Here is a 19,570-nt window from a genome sequence, read left to right on the forward strand (position 1 = left end):
TATTAATACTTCACGTGATCTTGATTCTATCCCTCTGTTAATGCAGCCTAGCACTGTGTTGGCTTTTTTGGCAGCTGCAGCACACTGCTGGCTCATATTGAAGTGATTGTCTACTAGGACTCCAAGATCCCTCTCACAGTTACTACTATTGAGCAAGGTACCACCTATACTATACATGTGTATTTGATTTTTCCTGCCTAAATGTAGAACCTTACTTTTTTCACCATTGAATTTCATTTTGTTAGATAGCACCCAGTGTTCGAGTCTGTCCAGATCCTCCTGTATCTTAAGCGTATCTTCTGGAGTACTGTATTGGCTATTCCTGCCAGCTTGATGTCGTCTGCAAATTTGATGAGTTCCCCATCTATCCCCTCATCCAAATCATTAATGAAGATATTGAAGAGCCCTGGGCCCAGAACAGAGCCCTGGGGCACCCCACTACACACTTCCTTTCATGTAGATGCAGTTCCATTGAGGACCACACGCTGAGTACGGCCTGTCAGCCATCTGTTGGTGATGCTATCTAACCCACATTTTTCTATCTTATCAAGTAGTAGGTTGTGATCTACTTTATCAAATGCCTTACTGAAGTCCAAGTAAATTATATCTACAGCATTCCTCTGGTCCACTAATTTTGTCACTTGGTCAAAGAATGTAATAAGATTTGTCTGGCATGATCTGTTTTTGACAAACCCATGTTGACTTTTAGTGATGACTTTGTTTGCATCAAGGTGTTCGCTGATTTGTTGTTTGATTATCTTTTCCAGAATCTTCCCAGGTATTGAGGTCAGGCTGATAGGTCTGTAGTTTCCTGGATCTATTTTTTCCCCTTTTCCAGTCCTCTGGTAGTTCCCCAGTGCTCCAGGATCTATGAAAAATATAGTTCAGTGGTTCTGAGATCACGTCTGCCAGTTCCTTGAGAACTTTGTGGTGTAATCCATCTGGTCCTGGTGATTTGAACTCGTGTAGGCTGGAAAGGTGCTCACTTACCATTTTTTTGCCTATCTTAACTTGCATTTCTATTCTGTTTTTTATGGCACTGGTTTTGTTAGGTTGGACTGTTTTTTCCCTTTGTGTAAAGACAGATGCAAAAAATGAGTTAAAAAACTAGTTTCCATCCATTGCTTCTTGTCCTGCCTTCAGGTGCTTTAGAGAATAGCTTGACTCCCTCTTCTTTGTGGCAGCCCCTGAGATATTGGAACACTGCTATCAAGAGGTTAGGTGTCTTCCAGGGGCTACTGCCAGTAGGGACAAGAAGCATATTTTTAAAATAGCCAAGAATGCCAGCAAGGACTGTGGTGTGGATGCCATTGTACATCTTGGCACTAACGATCTGTCCCAAAACAATGTACTCTCTCTGCAGAATGATTTCTAGAGCTTGGGGCAGGAACTCAGCAGAATCGGATGTTGGCTCACTTTTTCAGAGGTCTTACCAGTGTATAAGGAGCAAAATGGAAAAGGCCAGCGTATAGCAGAATTCAATATGTGGCTTAAGGAGTGGTATAAAAGAGAAGGCTTTGGTTATATTAGTCACGATGTCTGTAGCTGGTCCAATGAAAAAATGTACAAAAGAGATGGTCTGCATCCATCCAAGAAAGGGACTGAGTTACTTGGCAATAAATTCACAGCTTTTCTGGAGGAACATTTAAACTAAACAATGGGGACAGTGAGTTTATTTATTTATTTATAATTGAATTTCTATACCGCCCTTCTCCCGAAGGACTCAGGGCGGTGTACAGGGCAGTAAAAGCTTAAGTTAATTGATACAGAACATCCCTGCCCCTGGTAATCTAAGAAAATAGGGGAACTCAGGCTCCATACAAGTTATGTAGAAAGTAAACACAGGGTCAGTCATAAAGGACTCAAATGTCTATACACCAATGCACAGGGTATGAACAATAAGCAGGGTGAACTAGAAATTCAGGTAAATGAGGGCAGATATGATATTGTTGCCATTACGGAAACCTGGTGGGACGAAACCTACAAATGAAACACACAGTTAGAGGGATTTAAATTATTTAAAAGAAACAGACCAAACAAAAGAGGAGGTCTCTATATAAGAAATAACTATATCTCTACAGAAATAGAGCACAACAATGATGAAAACTGTCTTGAATGCATTTGGGTCAATATAAAAGGGGGGGATGACATTGCCATAGGTGTATACTATAGGCTGCCCAACCAAACAGAGGAAATAGATGAACTTTTTGCTAGTCAGCTAACTAAGGTATGTAGGAAGCACATCATAATAGTAATGGGGGACTTTAATTACCCTGATATCAACTGGGTGACAAACTCTGCACCAAGTGGAAGATCAAACAGATTCCTGACAAACCTAGCAGACAACTTTCTCTCCCAAAAAGTAGAGAAGGGAACTAGGGGATTAGCCATATTGGATTTAATTCTCACAAACAGAGATGAAATGATAGAAAATGTCGAAGCCACAGGAAGCTTGGGGGGAAGTGATCATGCAATATTGGAATTCAACATTCTAGAAGCACAAGCAATAGAACACAGTCAAACTAGAGTCTTGGACTTTAAAAGAGCTAATTTCAATAAACTTAGAGCTTGGGAAGGAGTCCATGGATGAGAATCCTCAAGGGGAAAACAACTCGAAGAAGCTTGGGAAATTTTGAAAAATGAGATAATAAAAGCCCAGTCTAGCACAATACCAACAAAGAAGAAAAATAACAGCTCTCAAAAGAAACCAGCATGGCTGCATAAAGAACTCTCTGATAAAGATAAAAAGGACAAGTATAAAAAGTGGAAAGGGGCACATAACTAAGGCAGAATATCAGCAAATAGTCCATGCCTGCAAAGATGAAGTGAGGAAAGCTAAGGCTCAAAATGAACTAAGGCTTGTGACCAAAGTCAAAAATAACAAAAAAAGCTTCTTTCAACATGTAAAAAACAAGATAAAGTTAAGGAAATGATTGGTCCATTAGTGGGGGAAAGTGGCAAGAAGGTGACAAGCAATAGGGAGAAAGCAGAACTATTTAACTCGTTTTTTGCATCTGTCTTTACACAAAGGGAAAAAACAGTCCAACCTATCGAAAACAGTGCCATAAAAAACAGAATAGAAATGCAAGTTAAGATAGGCAAGAAAATGGTAAGTGAGCACCTGTCCAGCCTAGACGACTTCAAATCACTAGGACCAGATGGATTACACCCCAAGGTTCTCAAGCAACTGGCAGATGTGATTTCAGAACCACTGAACTATATTTTTCAAAGATCATGGAGCACTGGGGAACTACCAGAGGACTGGAAAAGAGCTGATGTAGTTCCCATATTCAAAAAAGTGAAAAAATAGATCCAGGAAACTACAGACCTATCAGCCTGACCTCAATACTTGGGAAGATTCTGGAAAAGATAATCAACTAATCAGCGAACACCTAGATGCAAACAAAGTCATTACTAAAAGCCAACATGGGTTTGTCAAAAACAGATCATGCCAGACAAATCTTATTGCTTTCTTTGACCAAGTGACAAAATTAGTGGATCAGAGCAATGCTGTGGATATAATTTACTTGAACCTCAGTAAGGCATTTGATAATGTAGAGAACAACCTACTACTTGATAAGATAGAAAAATGTGGGTTTGACAGCATCACCACCAGATGGATTCCTAGCTGGCTGACCGGCCATACTCAGCGTGTGGTCCTCAGTGAAACTGCATCTACATGGAAGGAAGTGTGTAGTGGGGTGCCCCAGGGCTCTGTTCTGGGCCCAGTGCTCTTCAACATCTTCATCAATGATTTGGACAAGGGGATAGATGGGGAACTCATCAAATTTGCAGACGACATCAAGCTGGCAGGAAGAAGATAGGCTTAAGATACAGGAGGATCTGGACAGACTTGAACACGGCGCTATCTAACAAAATGAAATTCTGTTGTGAAAAAAGTAAGGCTCTACCTTTATGCAGGAAAAACCAAATGCACAGGTACAGTATAGGTGGTACCTTGCTCAATAGTAGTGACTGTGAGAGGGATTTTGGAGTCCTAGTGGACAATCACTTAAATATGAGCCAGCGGTGTGCTGCAGCTGCCAAAAAGCCAACACAGTGCTAGGCTGCATTAACAGAGGGATAGAATCAAGATCACGTGAAGTATTAATACCACTTTACAATGCCTTGGTAAGGCCACACTTGGAATACTGCATCCAGTTTTGGTCACCATGATGTAAAAAGATGTTGAGACTCTAGAAAGAATACAGAGAAGAGCAACAAAGATGATTAGGGGAGTGGAGGCTGAAAAATATAAGGAACGGTTGCTGGAATTGGGTATGTGTAGTTTAATGAAGAGAAGGGTGAAGGGTAATCAGAGGAAGAGGATCATTGGAAGAGGGTATATACCTCCTTCAATTATGTTTTACACAGGAGATGCTGCATTGTTCCTTGTGTGCTTAAACCAAAAGCTGAAAGGCTACTCATGTCCTCAGGATTGGGTAATGAGGTTGAAGGAGGCTGATCAGAAGAAGGAGAAAACAAACAGGTACTCCATACGTAGTGTAAGGCTTGCAGATACTTCTTATTTGTTCTACCCTTGAATAATACTTTGCTATATAGAAATTATGGCTATCTACTGGTATGTCTCAAATCAGTTTGTGATCTCCAGAGAGAAGGCAGAAGAACGGACAGAGCAGCATCTTAACCCATTGAAGCTCTTGCATCATGTAGATTGCTTGCTTCCCGAAGACAGTGTACTGGTTGCAGACGGAGGTGATTTTGTAGCAAGTGCTGCCTATATTTTAAAGCCAAGGGGACCACTGTCTTGGCTAGATCCAGGTATGAGCTAAAGCAGAAGTCTAGACTTAATTGTTTTTCATGAGTGTAGGATGGGGTGATACTTCACAACACAACCTTCCAGTACTCAGCTGCCTTTGAAATGGAGAATTGCTCCATCCTAGAAAATATCCAGAAATATATTTTTGGTTTACAAATTGGATCCAATTCTCTCAGTAAAACATCCCAACCCACAGCATTGTTTATCCCCCATGTAGTATCAGATGAAGTTTGGGCTCTTTGTCTTCCCTGTATTACTACAGGGATCAAAGAAATAGACCACACAAAAGAGCGGAAACGTTACACTAAATAAATAAATAAATAATCAGTCTGCAAATTATTCTTAGTCTGAATAATGTGAGTAGTATAAAATAAACTTTCTTAAACAATGCTACAATTCTAGCATTTTAATACCTTTCATAATATTTTTACCAATTCAGGAAGTGTATTTTCTTAATTAGTAATTAATTAATTTATGGCTTGATTAAACTATAAGTAAAATAGCTAGGCTTTTAATATAATAAATACACTCCACTTTGCATCTTATCCTACTATAGAGACATGAACTAGTTTGTTGATTTGTTTTAATCTTTATGCATCCTACCTTTCTGTGTCCTGTGTACATACCAATCGTGACAGATATTTTAAAAAAGCTGAAAAACAGATGTAATAAACCATCATAAACAGCAGGCATGTCAAACTGCCAGCCTGCGGGCCGGAGGTGTCATGCCAAAACCGCACCCACCCCATTGCCAGCAATGGGGAAAAAGTCACAATACATCACATTATGTCACAAGTTTGACACGCCTGATAAACAAATTAAATGCACCTTTTTAGAAAACCAGGGAATTACTATTCAGGAATCAGTACAAACCTGTGTAGTTTCTTTAATCATGATGTCTGTTTCATCTCATTGCAGGGGCTTTTGGAACTTTGGGAGTTGGGGGTGGATTTGCCTTAGGAGCCAAGCTCTGCAGGCCTGACTCTGAGGTTAGTATATTGTAGAGCAGGGGTCTCAAACTGCCGGCCCACGGGCCGGATGTGTCATGCCAAAACTGTGCCAACCCTAGCTCCAGCAATGGGGGAAAAGTCATGATAACGTTGCAAAATGTCACGTGACATGGCTAGTTTGACACCCCTGCTGTCGAGGGAAGCTAAGTGTGGAAGCTTAGTCATGGAACAGCAAATAGGAGGCTAGGCTCTGTTTTACAGCATCTTTCTCTAGCTGCTAATCCTTCCATATTTTTTTTAATTGTTAACAGGTGTGGATCTTATATGGAGATGGCTCTCTTGGATTCAGCATCATGGAATTCGATACTTTTGTGCGACACAGGGTAACTATCAGCTTGCCCAGTTTCTAGGGGGTCTAGGATGACTTGACACTGTTAACTTGGTGTGGCCAACTATGGGAGGCCTTCTTGCCACGGCCAAGTCCCCTCTGCCAACATATTGCCACTGTCTTGTTGCTGAATATCTCAACACTGGAAATTAGCTGCGAGGACAACTTGCTGTGGGCTCTGGATGGAGAGCCAGGTGGGTGAGCGAGCAAGTAGACTGTCAAGAGAAAGACGGTGATGGGCAGGGCAACACCGATATGGGAAGCAAGTGGGTTTGTCAGAGGGCTGTGGCAGTGTGTGGTTTCAGCCTGAATACCAAATGAGCAGTTCGGCTGTGTTGCTGGGTGGGGCTTCCCATTTTGTGGAGTGGAGAGTGGAGTGGGAGGCAATGGCGCAGAGGCAACAATGGGGGTGGGGTGTCAAAATGGGAAACTCATGCTACCGTTCATTTTTTTTTATTGCTTAATGTTTGAGAGTACCTTGCTGTGAAAATAAGGCCAGCTTGGGGAAGCGGTGGGGTGGGATGTTACCTTTAAAAAAAAAAACTAGAAAGGAATGTCAGGATCTACTCCAATCCACATCTTAGGAAAGAAGAACTCTTGGAGACAGGATTGTCCAAGCAGGAACTTTTACTAAAACATGGTTGACAGTGGATAATCTAGACAGGATCTGGAAACTGTCTCGCAGATCGATATTTTTAAAGTGTCCCCAAGTAAAACCCCGCCCCTCAGTCCATTTGGTCAGTCCCAGATCAGTTAAGTTTCAGGTGTCAAACTCCTTGTGGGAAAAGAGAGCCCCAGTATCATTTGCAACATTATTACTTCCTCCCCTTCACATTCCCATCAGAGATACAACCCAGAGTTCCGTCCTCTCCCTCTTTCTTTGTTCTTCTTAGTTCAAAGGGTTTCTTTCCTGGTCTTTTGTAATGGCTTCCAGGCAGGCTGAATATACAAACCTTGTACCTAAGAGGTAGAGATGGCTCTTTACAACCCTGCCTTCTCTTCCCCTCCTTGGAAAATGGCAGAATCCAGTATAGGGGTGAGATTTAGATTTGCATAGTTAGAAATGAAATATAAATGGATTCTGACAAAAGGCTTGTTTTGAGTTGCATTCAAATCCTTGCCCATCAAGCAGATTGCAAAGTTTGCAGCAGGATTTAGCTGCGGGTCTGATGAACAACAGAAATGGGACTGCATGGACAGGAAACTTTGGAGTCCAAACTGGAAAAATCCCCTTTTCCGCATTACTCTTTGCACAGCATCGTTGTCGGCTTTGGGGAGAACATTCCTACGATTCTCCATCCAAATGAACTCTGCACTTGACCAGAAACACCAGGAAAGCACTCTGCACTTGACCAGAAACATGAAATCATCCATCCGGCTTTGGGGAGTACATTTCTATGATGCTCTGTACAAACAGAAGTGTTTCTGGTGATGTGCAGAGTGCTTTCTCCCCGAAGCAGGATGGTTGATTTCATGGTGTTTGTCAGCTACCACCTGACGCTTACACTTTGCAACCATTAAATATCAGCTGCCATGAACTCAAGGGTGTTAGATGGGAGGTGGGATGCTTCAAGGGAAATGAAATTTCACTGTATCTCTTCGAGCTTTGAGATGGGCTTCAAGGACAACTGGCTGGAAACAGAATGCAGCTGCATACCATACGTATGCCTGAAGTGACCATTCTGAAAACATGCTGTTTGAATTTGATTGGACGTGGGGCCCCAGTTAATGAGAGGGAGGGAAAAGTTAGACTTGGAGATTTTGGTGCACAATTTTCAGTTTTGGCTATGCATTACTATAATTCACTTGACTTCTAGTAAACTATCTTTGTCAATAAATGTAGTTAAAGATCGTTAGAGTTTGAAGCTTTGACAGGTCTGACAGTGTTTCTGGTCATGTGCAGATTTCGTGGTATTTCTGATCATATGCAGGGTGTTCCCCCCAAAAAATTGGGTGGATGATTTCATGGTGTATGCTGGTCATGTGCAGAGTGCTTTTCCCTCAAAGCTGGTGGGTGATTTCATGGTGTGTCAGCCATCCCAACTTGGTGATTTAGAAAAGAAGGACTCTCGGACTCATGTCTAGTGAAAGTATACTGTACTAAAGCCAAGTGATTACAGTGTAGCAAAGCTGAATCTGATGTTACTTACCCAAAGCACATAGTTGACATTCCCCTTTGGATCCCGTCCCTCCATGGACACTGGTAACAGTCCAATAGTGTTCAAACTAACTATTTTGGTAACGTCCCCAGCTGTGCAGGCTTGAGGGTGTTACAGGGTGACCTTGGAACAGACTGTGGCTCTCACAGGATGGCACAAAGACTTTTATTTTCCTCTATCTTCCTCTCCTTCCTCCCACCCCGCAACTCCCTCCCCCCATTTCTCATGACAGCCTGGTATCTAGCTAAGCAGGGCCAGTGCAGCGGGATGGCAATGCTGACATGGTGCTTCTGATTATGTGCAGAGTGCTTTTCCCCCAAAGCTGGGTAGATGATTTTATGGTGTTTCTGGTCCTGTGTAGAGTGTTTTCATGATCTTTCTGGTCATATGCAGAGCTTGGACAGTGTCGCAGCAATATTTCCCCCAAAGTTGACACAGATGCTGGGCAAAGAGTAATGGTAAGAAGAGGTTTTTTTTTTCCAGTTTGGACTCCAGAGTCCTGTTCATGCAGCCCCATTTCTGTGGTTCATCAGGCTCGCAACTAAATGTGGCTTCAAACTTTGCAATTTGCTTGCTAGGCAAGGGTTTGAATGCAACTCAAAATGAGCCTTTTTAGTTTTTTGAAAAAGGTGACATCCCACCCTATTGCTTCCCAAAGCTGGCCTTATTTTCAGAGCAAGGCACCCTCAAACATTAAGCAATGTGACATTTAAAAATAAATAAATTGCAGAGCAGCCCATCACTGTGCCCCTCTGACATCCCACTCACTCGCCTGCCTGATTCTCCATCCAGTGCCCACAGCAAATTGTCTGCACTGCGAATTTCCAGTTTTGAGATGTCCTGCAATGAGATGGTGGCAGCAAGTTGGCAGAGGGAACTTGGCGATGGCGAGAAGACTGTCTCGAGCTAGCAGCACTGAGTCGTTCCATTCTGTTTTCTAGGATGCTACGTACTCTCAATTTCCATAGATGTGGGTGCAGAAAACTGACAAGATTGTGAAATTATGCAAGTTTTACAAAGGGATCATTTCAGTGGTTAATTGTAACTTCTATTTAGTAGATCTTGATTAGCAGCTGGTTTGCTGTTTTCCAAAGGGGAAGAAGAGCAACTATATTCTTCCAGTTCTTCTTAGGGCTCCTTTAGCTAATTACCCTTCCTCCCCATTAAATTCTCGACTTGTTTCTCAAGCTATATGACAATATATGCTGATATGAATTTGTACATTTTCTTAATCTGCTTGGATGATTGATTACTGGAACAAGAACTACTATATGCAAGTGATAGTTACCATCCCCCGAGAGAAAGAAAAGGGGTAGAGGGGTTAGTTGGAGAAATTTATGAGACAGGTAGCCTTATTTCAAAAGATATAGTAGTATATGAAGATTGGAATTGTGAATACTTGTTGGGAAAATGACATAAAATAAATGAATCTTATGTTGTGTGTGCATGTGCTCATGCCTGATTAAGCCTATGGAGTTGGGCCCCCAGAAGTGTTGTGCAATTGAAGGGTTGAGCAGACTTCTCTGGTATTCCATGTCAGGGAACGTATGTGTCTGTTGTTCAGGGATCGTTGCATACATTATATTTCCAAATGTAATATTCTGGCTAGGGGGCACTCAAACAGCAAAGCACAGAAGAGGAAATAGGATCAATCAATCAGCACGTAGGACATGCACCTTAGCACAATGCGCAATTGAGATTTGGGAGGTATTTGCATCAGTCTGTCTGCCGCCATGTGAACCCACGCTTACCCATCAAGCCCTTCATAGTGTAGCTATGCAACGATGGCTAGGGGCATTTGCAGGCAACTCTAAATCAGCCTTGACAGTCTGTGCTGGTAGGATATGTTGTAGCCTAGAGCTAATGATGATAGAACTAAGAATAGGCTTGTTGGATGATATATTAGGGGTCCAAATTGGGACTTTGATAAGCAGAAGGGAGTGCCTTGCATTAATGTAGATCCCCTCTGTTAAGACAGTTCCTCCTGTTCTGAGCCCAGGAGGTTGAATTGTTGGATACCTCTATCAGCTGCTGCTAGTAAATTTAGAAACAGCTAAATCTTAATTTATGTGTTTCTAAACTAAGATTTCACCACTGCATTATATAATAACCAGTTATGGAGATCTGATTAGGCAGGAATGGCAGTAGTTCTGCAAGAAATCTGGTTGGTTTGGTTTTAAGGTCTTCAAGAGCTGTAGCACCAGAGTCAATGGGGAGGAGTAGCTATAATCCTTTGTAAGATACTTACATTGATAGGGAATGTTACCTTGGAAGTGACTAATTACTAATGTCTGTGTATGGGATTGGGCCACTTTGACAGCTGGGGTTGCTGATAGTATACTAACCACCTAGTTACTGGCAGTAGCCCTTCATGAGCACCTGGATCCTCATGATAGATGACTTCTTTCTCCATATCCTCAGAGAGGAAGGCCAAATGTAGCTTGTTAATCCATATGTCAAGGTTCTGACAGAGAGACAAATAAAGCAGAACTCCGAGGCTTGGAAATTCCTCAAAGAACATGTTTATTAGTTACAAAGTATCGGCACGTCAAAAGTGAAACCAAGTCTGAAGTCACATGTAAAATTTCCCTAATACAAAGTTAAGAAATCCCACCCCTAAGGCTAAGCAAGCAACTACATTCCCCAATACATGTTCTTGGAGGGCTTTTCATGAAATGCCCAGCCTGCAGACTCACAGTTCAATTCCACTGTAACAGGGTTAATTATTTTAGTGATAAGAAAAGAACCAAGGAATTTTGGGCCCAATTTTCTACTCAGTAATTTTAACTTTTTGTTGAAAGATAAACTAATTGTCTAACATGAAAAGGTTCCTGAGGGGAGCGTTGTTTGTCTGATTGCTCTTTGTAAACCTTGGTAGTTTTGGTCAATGCCTTTTTCACATTCACCCAAATCCCCTAGAACATTCACCCAAATCCCCTGGAAGGATGTCACCCATTGGTCCAGAGTCTGGGAAATAAGAGGCTCCTGTGGATACTCAGGCATGGGCACAAAATCTCGACCCATTACTATTTTAAATGGAGTGAGTCCAGTGCTACTGTGCACTATATTGTTGTAGGCTACTTCTGCAAAAAGCAGGAGGTCAACTCAATTAGTCTGCTGGTAATTTACATAGCATCTGAGGTACTGTTCTACCATTGTATTAGCTATCTCAGAAACTCCATTAGTATTCGGATGAAAAGCTGATGATAGCACCTTGGATGACTCAATCATTTTAACGAACTCCCTCCAAAATCTTGCAGTAAACTGGACCCCTCTGTCAAAAATAATCTGCTTTGGGGCACCATGGAGTCAGTATATGTGCTTCAAAAATAGTTTGGTTAGCTTCTGGGCAGAGGGAAGTCCTGAACAAGCGATGAAATGCGCCTGTTTGGAAAATAGATCAATTATAGTCCATATTACAGTGTTTCCCTTGCTCTCAGGTAATTCCACTATAAAATCCATGGCTATCTCCTCCAAAGGTTGAGAGGGATCGACCACCTGCTGCAATAAACCTGGTGGTTTTCCACAACGCCTCTTCATGGCAGCACAAGTGGCACACCTCTTAACATATCTCTCAATGTCCTTTTTCATTCCTGGCCACCAGAATTGCCTCCGCACCAGGTGCAATGTTTTTAAAAATCCAAAGTGACCCATTTGTTAGCATAATGACTCCGTTCCAATGCCTGGAGCCTGGAGCCATCCTGGAGGTAAAACTTAGAACCTTTCCAAGCTAGCCCTCCCCTTAAGGTTAATATAGATTTGTTATATTTAAACCAGGCATCGGTCTGTAACTTCTCCTTTAATTCCTTTAGCAAGCGTTTGTCAGGACCAGCAGGGGGTCTCTGTGGGTGGGATCTGGTTGTTATTTGAGAAGCGGATTGTGAAGGAGGAATAATGGAGTTAATTAACTTCCTCTCAGTTGCTCTTGAACTGGGGCATTCTAGACAAGGCATCAGCCAAAAAGTTCTTACCCCCAGGAAAATATTTTAAAGTGGAATTAAAACACTTGAAGTACTGAGCCTACTGAATTTGCTTGGGGGATAATTTTCTTCAGAGCCTCCAAATTTTTGTGATCAGTCCATACCTCAGAAGGTATTCCCCCCCCCTTCCAAGAAATGAGGCCATGTCAGCAAAGCCCAACGAACTACAAAAGCCTCTTTCTCCTGAGCAACCCACCTCCTCTTGATGTCAATTAGTTTCCGGGAAGTGTAAGTGCAAGGTTATAACTGACCTGATTTTTTTGTAGGAGAACAATCTCCCCGCTCCCCTGGCCACGTCGCTTGCATCAGCTTGAATGATGAATTGTTCGGGGTCAGGGTATTTGACTGGTTCAGCTGCAAAGAGTCTCTTTAGTTTTTCGAATGCTGCCTGGCACTCATGATGACCATTGCAATGGCTGACAAGGTTGGGTTCTTCACCTCCTTTGGCTGTTTCAAGTAAATCAGTGATTGGCATGGCTATCTTTGCAAAAGAGGGAATAAATTGATGATAAAAGTTGGTAAACCCCCAAAAAACTTTGAAGCTGCTTGCAGATGCGTCGGGGTGACATTCCAGTACTGCTATAACTTTGGCAGTGTCCATCTCTACCCCCTCATTTGAAATTCGATAACCTAGATAACACCTCATGGACAATTTTGATCTGTTCATACATGGTTTCAGAATAAATAAGGATGTCATCAAGATAAACCAAAAACCCCTTATATAAATGATCATGGAGTACTTGATTTATCAATTGCATAAACACAGCGGGTGCTCCCTGCAGTCCAAAAGGCATCACTTTAAATTGGAAATTCCCCAGTGGGCAATTGAACACTGTTTTCCACTCGTCCCCTCCTTGATCCGGATCCGGTAATAAGTCTCTCTTAAATCCAGTTTGGTAAAAGATTTTTCCTTTAGCCAGGTGGGCTAATATGTCCATCAGGGGGAGGGGGTACGTATTTTCCATGCTGACAGTGTTGAGGGATTTAAAAACCACGTATAATCTAAGAGAGCCATCTTTCTTTTCCTTGAAAAGCATGGGAGCAGCCACAGGTGATTTGGCTGGCTGAATGAAACCCCTAGCTAGGTTTTATCGATGTACTCTCTCAGTTCTTTCATCTCTTTGGATGTCATAGAGTACATCCTTGGTTTAGGGAGCTGAATTTCAATAGCACAGTCCGTAGCCAGTGTGGGGGGGAGGATGTCACATTCCTTCTCACTAAGTGCTTCTGCCAGATCACAGTAGTCAGTGGGGACACATTGAATCCCTGGCAGCTTTTTGGCTACAATCTTTAGGGTTTTATGAGGCTCCCCTTGCATCTCACAGATGGCCAGTGTCTTTGTTTATTGTCAGTGTCAGGTGGGAGTGGTCCTGTCCCCAGTTTCAATTTCTGCATTCCATCCTACCAGATGTTAGGATGCCATTTATCCAACCATGCTAGCCCCAAAATTACTGCTTTGGTCATCTTCAGAACCACCACAAAACGGATTTCCCAATGCCAACCCATTTCCAAACACACAGGTTCAGTTAGGTGTGTGGCAGGGGCACCTCCGATCAGGGACTCGTCGGCCTGCTCAAACCTCATGGGCAACTTGTCCCGGATTCCCAGTTTGAGCACAGTGTGTACATTAATTAAGCACCAAGTGCACCCCAAGTCTATTAGAATGTTCAAATTCATGTGAGCCCGTTTGGGGCACTAGCAGCCTGGCAAGAATGGCAAGACAGGAAATGGGCTGACGTACCATGGGGTCCTCCTCGCCTTCCTAGTCACTGTCATATGGTGCCGGCTCAGATTGTGGCTCAGATTGGGGTTTGGTATCGAGCTCAGCAGTAGGGAAGGCTTTGACACCCAGGCCTTGTTGTGCCCAGTTGGTTTTCTCTCTTCCCTGTTTGGGAGCTCTTTGCGGCTGCGACTGGCATGCTTCTAGGTTGAGCGTGAGGAGCTGGGCACTCCACAGCACGGTGACCCATCTGACCACACCGGTAGCACTTTATTGAAACCCTGGTTGGTGCTTGGGAGATGTTGGCGGCTGCAGAGGCTTGGGGACATTGGCCATAGAGGCGTTTTTCTTGGTCATGTGGCAGCTTGGGTTCAGTGGTGCTTGACTTTCAGGGTGGTCCAGCTCAATGTCTAGCATCACTGCCATACGGTACCACTCACATAACAGGTTAGGAAGACCTTGAATGATGCAGTCTTGAAGCATGTCGCAATCTAACCTCTGAAGTAGTTGATCAGTGACTGCCACTGCCCTAGCCAGTTAGCAACTCTCCTGAATTCGCGGATGTACTCCTTTGTGGGGCAACCTCTTTGCTTCAAGCGGTGGATTTCTTTCTCAGCCAGCAAGACTTGGGATTCGTCTTCAAACTGACCCCTCAGTTGCTCTATGAATAGATTGTCATGAAATTCTGGAGCCCCTTCATCGTAGAAGTTGGTCACCCAGTCGGCCGCTTCTCCCTCTAAATTTGCCACCACAGCATTCACCATCATAGCCCCATCCAGGTAGGCATAAGCATAGCGATCTAAATGAGCCCACACCTCATTTAAAAAGGTGGTAAGCTCCGCAAGATCCCCATGAAAGGTGGGCTTGATGGGAGGTGGCTCAAACCTCGGCAGAGCCTCCTGTACCTGATGTTGGGCTTGGGTGGCTTGCTGGGCTTTGGGATGTGGCTGAACCACACTCGGGACTTTTCTTAGCTGGACTCCAGGACTGGCATCCTGAGGTCATGGCAACAAACTTGGCTGGGACACAAGGCTTGATATCACAGCTGGTTGGGGGATGGGTGAAGCAGCATGGACTCCGGCAGTTGGGCTGGAGCTCCGGCGAGGCGGGGGAAGAGATGGGTACTTCTTGGCATGGCACCTACCTCCTGGGCAATCCCTCACCTCCAGCCGGCCGAACTCCTCCTTCAGCTGTTCAAGTGAGGGGCTGTGGACTGCGGACTGGAATCTCCACTTGCCAGAGTTGTCCCATCCCATCAACCCCTTTCCTTTCTTACCATCGGCAAATGAAGAACCCTTGGATGGCAGCAATGGGAGCTCCTCTCCAGGGATTACAGGAGTTCTCTTGCACTGAGGGGCAGCCTCAGCTTGGAAGAAGTCTGCTAGGGCTGTAGCTCCTTTCCCAGGTTGGATTAACCTGGCTTTCGGCCAAGCCCCTGCCAGTGACGTCTTCTCAGTGGCCGGAGTGCCAAGCTGCACTCCGACAGCCTGAGTCCTGTTGTGAGTTCTGTTGTGAGTAGCAGCAGTTTCAATTTTCTCCATCTTGAGTCTTTGCCAAGTCTTCACTGCTCTCACAAAAGTGAGTGGGTAGGCAGTCAGAGCCCAGCACTCCAAGAGACTTGGTTTAATGTCAAGGTTCTGACAGACAGAGACAAAGCTGAACTCTGAGGCTTGGAATTTCCTCAAAGAACATGTTTATTAGTTACAAAGTATCCGCATGTTGAAAGTGAAACAGTCTGAAGACACGTAAGAATTCCCCAATGCAAAGTTAAGAAATCCCACCCCTAAGACTATGCAAGCAACTACGTTTCCCTATACATCACCTTGGCGGGCTTTTCATGAAACACCTAACCTTCAGTCCCAAGAGTAGCCTTGGTTTCCATGGGGCAAAAGTTCATTTAGACTAGCAAAGCACCTGGCAATCCCCCCTCCCTCCTTTCAGTGTGTCAACTGAAAATGAATAAGAAAGATGGCCGCAGCCATGCTGATTTTTAAAGTTGACACCATAGCTTCTACAATAATCATGTCTCAATTGCATGCGCAGTTAAATGACAGGACAGATGATGGTTCTGGTCTTTGGACAGATATTGTCTGGATTTGGAGAATGTTAGTATCAGTTAAGATGCCTAGAATTGAAAAATTATCCAGAATGCTGGAAACAAGAAATTTTACCATGTTGTGAATTGAAGGCATCGTTTTACGAGAGGCTGGTTCTGGTCATTTGATGCATGATATCTCCCATGTAGGAAATAACAGGACTCAAGGCTCCCATGTTGTTTCACATATATGTTTCAGCTGAGGAAGTAATTGATCAATTCAGGATGAAGTATGGTTTGCATATAATCATCTTGGAGATGCCATGGAATTCTGGAACCATGTCTGAAAACTGAAATTATGGATGGAATGAAAAAAACTTCAACTAAATCCTAGCAAGATGGAACAGATAAAGGAGAATATTTGTAGCTCAGGGTTGAAATGAGGAGTTCTTGGTGCTCTTTGAGCTTGGTTGTTTTCTTGCAAACGTCAGTGCTAGTAGGAAGTGGGGGTTTGCTTTCAACTTATATTGTAAAGTGGCTTGCCCTGTCACTGTTGGAGGGAGTGATCTTGGTTCTTTGATTGAGCTTTTACTGTTAGCTTATTTGGCAGTTTCTTGATTGGTGTATTGTTTACCTCTTGATTGTTCATCTGATGTTAACCTTGGTGTTAATCTATGCTCTGATTGTTGATTGCTGGTGGTGTTTTGGTCTTTTTGTTCCTTTTTGGCTGTTGATTGTCTCTTTCGCACATTCTGTAGATGTTTATGTCTATGTGTCTATTGATGGCTGATTTGTCAGAGTGACAGGTTCCAGAAATTCTTCAGCATTTTTGGACTTTTCTAATCTTTTCTAATCAGCTTATGTTTCAATTGTACTTATAGAAGTCATCTTATTAAGTCATTATATGTCCTGTTTTCAAGATTTTTATTTAAGCTTAATTTCCTCTCAGTATTCAAACCACTCTTATCAGTCATGATTTTCTCAAAGTTCATTACCTTTGAATATCCAAACTTTTCATTCAAATACACCGTCTCAATATTTTTATATTTCATATATTATAAAAGTATTATACTACTGCTATATCTTATCCCTGTTACTATAGGGCCCCTTTATGTCCAAGCTTTGTCTGTTCTTTTGGCCATGTTCAAACAAGCATTTAATCATATAGTACACCATCTAGTAATCTTACTGTAGGGCGTCTTTATATCCAAACTTTTTTAAGCTGTATTCAAACATGTTTAGTCATATAGTATTCCATTTGGTAAGTTGAATCACATCTCTTAACTCTAACTCTAATCTTCTTCTTTTGCCAGGTTGCTTTCCAAATCAGTAGGTTTAATTTACCAGGTTATATTTTTGTAGACGATGTTGGGGATAAAAAAGACAAGTTGAGTAGAATATTTGTTTTTTGTCTCCCACGCTTTGATGGTTCTCTTGACAGCTCTTTAGTCCATTTTATTAAATCTTTTTTGTCCACCAGTTTGCTTTGAGGTCCTGGAAAATAAAACATCTTTTTTATTTCCTTTGTTGTAGCAAAATTTTGCAGATTTTCTTTTGTTTGTATTAAGTTATAGTTCTCTTCATTTGTAGCTTCCATATTTGAGTCACTTGTTTCTGGTTTGTATTCTGATTTGTTTGTTCATTCTTTGTCGTCATTTTTTGAGCATTATTTAATTGTAAGTTTAAGTTAGAGATATGTTCATTTATGTTATCAAAGGTGTTTTAATCTCATCATGATTTAATAAATTGTCATTTAAATCTGTCGCAGCATTGCATATATTTTCTCCCTGTGTGTCATGGTTCTGACTAACAAAACACTTCAAAGAACCTTCGGGCATTGTTTATCCCAAAGAGTCTTTAATGGTGAAAACAAAGTGTCGGCATAGCATGGTGGATGCCAAGATCTGAATTCCCCTTCCTTCAGCACCTAATATCTGACACAATTCCCTCCTCCAATTAGCAGTCATAAATCATGTTCTCCAATCAGTTTGATCCTTACGATGGGGAAAGGCCCCAAGAATTTCGGTCCTAATTTTATGCTGGGTAATTTGAGGCGTGACATTGCCCACGGCGGGGAGTGGCAAAACGGAAGACCAGCCGCAAGAGATGATGATCGGTCCATGACAGGGGCATAACAATTGGGGAGCCCCCACCAAGATCGTCTAACCACCGTCCGGATAGAAAAACCAAATCAAGGGTGTGGCCTCCCACATGAGTCGGTCCATGAATTAGTTGCGTCAGGTCCATGGCTGTCATGGAAGCCATGAACTCCCGAGCTAACTCAGATGATCCTCCCAGGGATGGTAGATTCAAGTCACCCAAAACTATAAGTTTGGGGAACTCAATCACCAACCCCGAGAGGATGTCGAGAAGCCCAGGCAGGGCTGCCGCTGCGTGACTAGGCGAAAGGTACACCAGCAGCAAGCCCAACTGCGCCCCAGGACCACATCTCAAAAAGACTCACACCCGACTATCTGGGGAACAGTGGGCTCCCGCGGACACAAGGTCTCCCTCATAACTACCGCCACTCCCCCGCTCCTTCCCTGAGCCTGAGGTCGGTGTAGCACCCGGAAACCTGGTGGGCAAAGATCAACCAGAGGAATACCACCCTCTGGGCCCAACCAAGTCTCCGTGATGCAAGCCAGGTCCGCATGCTCACCCTCGACCAGATCCCGGACAAGAGGAGCCTTATTAACAACAGACCTGGTGTTCAAGTACACCAACCGGAGCTCAGGTGGCTGCACATCCTCGCTCCTGGGACCTTGGGGCAGAAACAGAGGGTCGGAGCACCTCACCGCTTGTAAATAGCGGAGAGGCCCTCCCGGATGTCGATACGGCCCTCTGTTCGTACACCTGCTGCCATTCCCTAACGCCGTGGGAATAGGTAATCCCACGACCCGCTCCAGAGCTCCGGAGGCAACTGACCCCCGCTCCCCCCACACGCGATCAATCCCAGACCTGGCCTGAACAACGGTTGATGAACTACCCCCCATTTCCAGATGATAGCATTTCTTCTACTTTCAGGTAGGTCTATTAAAAAGTCCATAGCTATTTCTTCCCAGAAGGGTCTGCCACCGTCTGCAGTAACCCAGAGGTTTTCCCTGGAATTCTTTTCATGGTGGCATATAAGGTACAACTCCTGACATAGTTTTCCACATCTTGTTTTAGCCCCAGCCACCAAAATTGCCAGTGGATGAGGTGTAGAGTTTTTAAATATCCAAAGTGTCCAGCCTGTATTACGTCATGGCTGTGTTTGAGAGCATTGAGACGGAGGGCTTCAGGCAGATATAGTTTCCCCCCCTTGTATGCCAAACCATCCCTGCATATTAAGGAGGTTTGATTATCTTTGAACCATTGATTGGTGAGGAGCTCTTATTTTATCTTCTTTGCTCCTGGGTCATCAGGATTAGGGGTTCTGCGAGGTGTGAGTTGTGCCGCAGGTTGTGAACTGGGGATAATTGCCTCATTGACCTCTTCACGTTCGCTTTTGTACTTGGGCAATCGGGATAGCACATCAGGGATAGCTAAGAATTTTTTTCCTCCCGCTATGTACTTTAG

The 19,570-nt window shown here is 43.3% G+C and overlaps 1 protein-coding gene across 6 annotated transcripts in view; it reads left to right on the forward strand.

Annotated features, from left to right (window-relative positions):
- The window catches only part of ILVBL (ilvB acetolactate synthase like), a 55,126-nt gene that overhangs the window by 18,768 nt on the left and 16,788 nt on the right, over positions 1-19,570 (forward strand). For 4 of the 6 annotated variants that reach the window (XR_014491459.1, XM_083354681.1, XM_083354682.1 and 1 more), the window contains 4 exons: positions 4,375-4,489; positions 4,613-4,782; positions 5,699-5,769; positions 6,042-6,113. Coding sequence is in view for 5 of the 6 variants with exons in the window: in XM_083354681.1 (XP_083210807.1) it covers positions 4,375-4,489; positions 4,613-4,782; positions 5,699-5,769; positions 6,042-6,113 (428 nt within the window). In the remaining variant the exon portion in view is untranslated. Of the gene's footprint in view, positions 1-4,374; positions 4,490-4,612; positions 4,783-5,698; positions 5,770-6,041; positions 6,114-9,218; positions 9,283-19,570 lie in introns of all 6 variants that reach the window. The other 2 variants (XM_083354684.1, XM_083354683.1) reach the window with 2 other exon arrangements.

The sequence above is a fragment of the Vipera ursinii genome (genome assembly GCF_947247035.1).
Source record: "Vipera ursinii genome assembly, chromosome: 2".
Lineage (NCBI taxonomy): Eukaryota > Metazoa > Chordata > Lepidosauria > Squamata > Viperidae > Vipera > Vipera ursinii.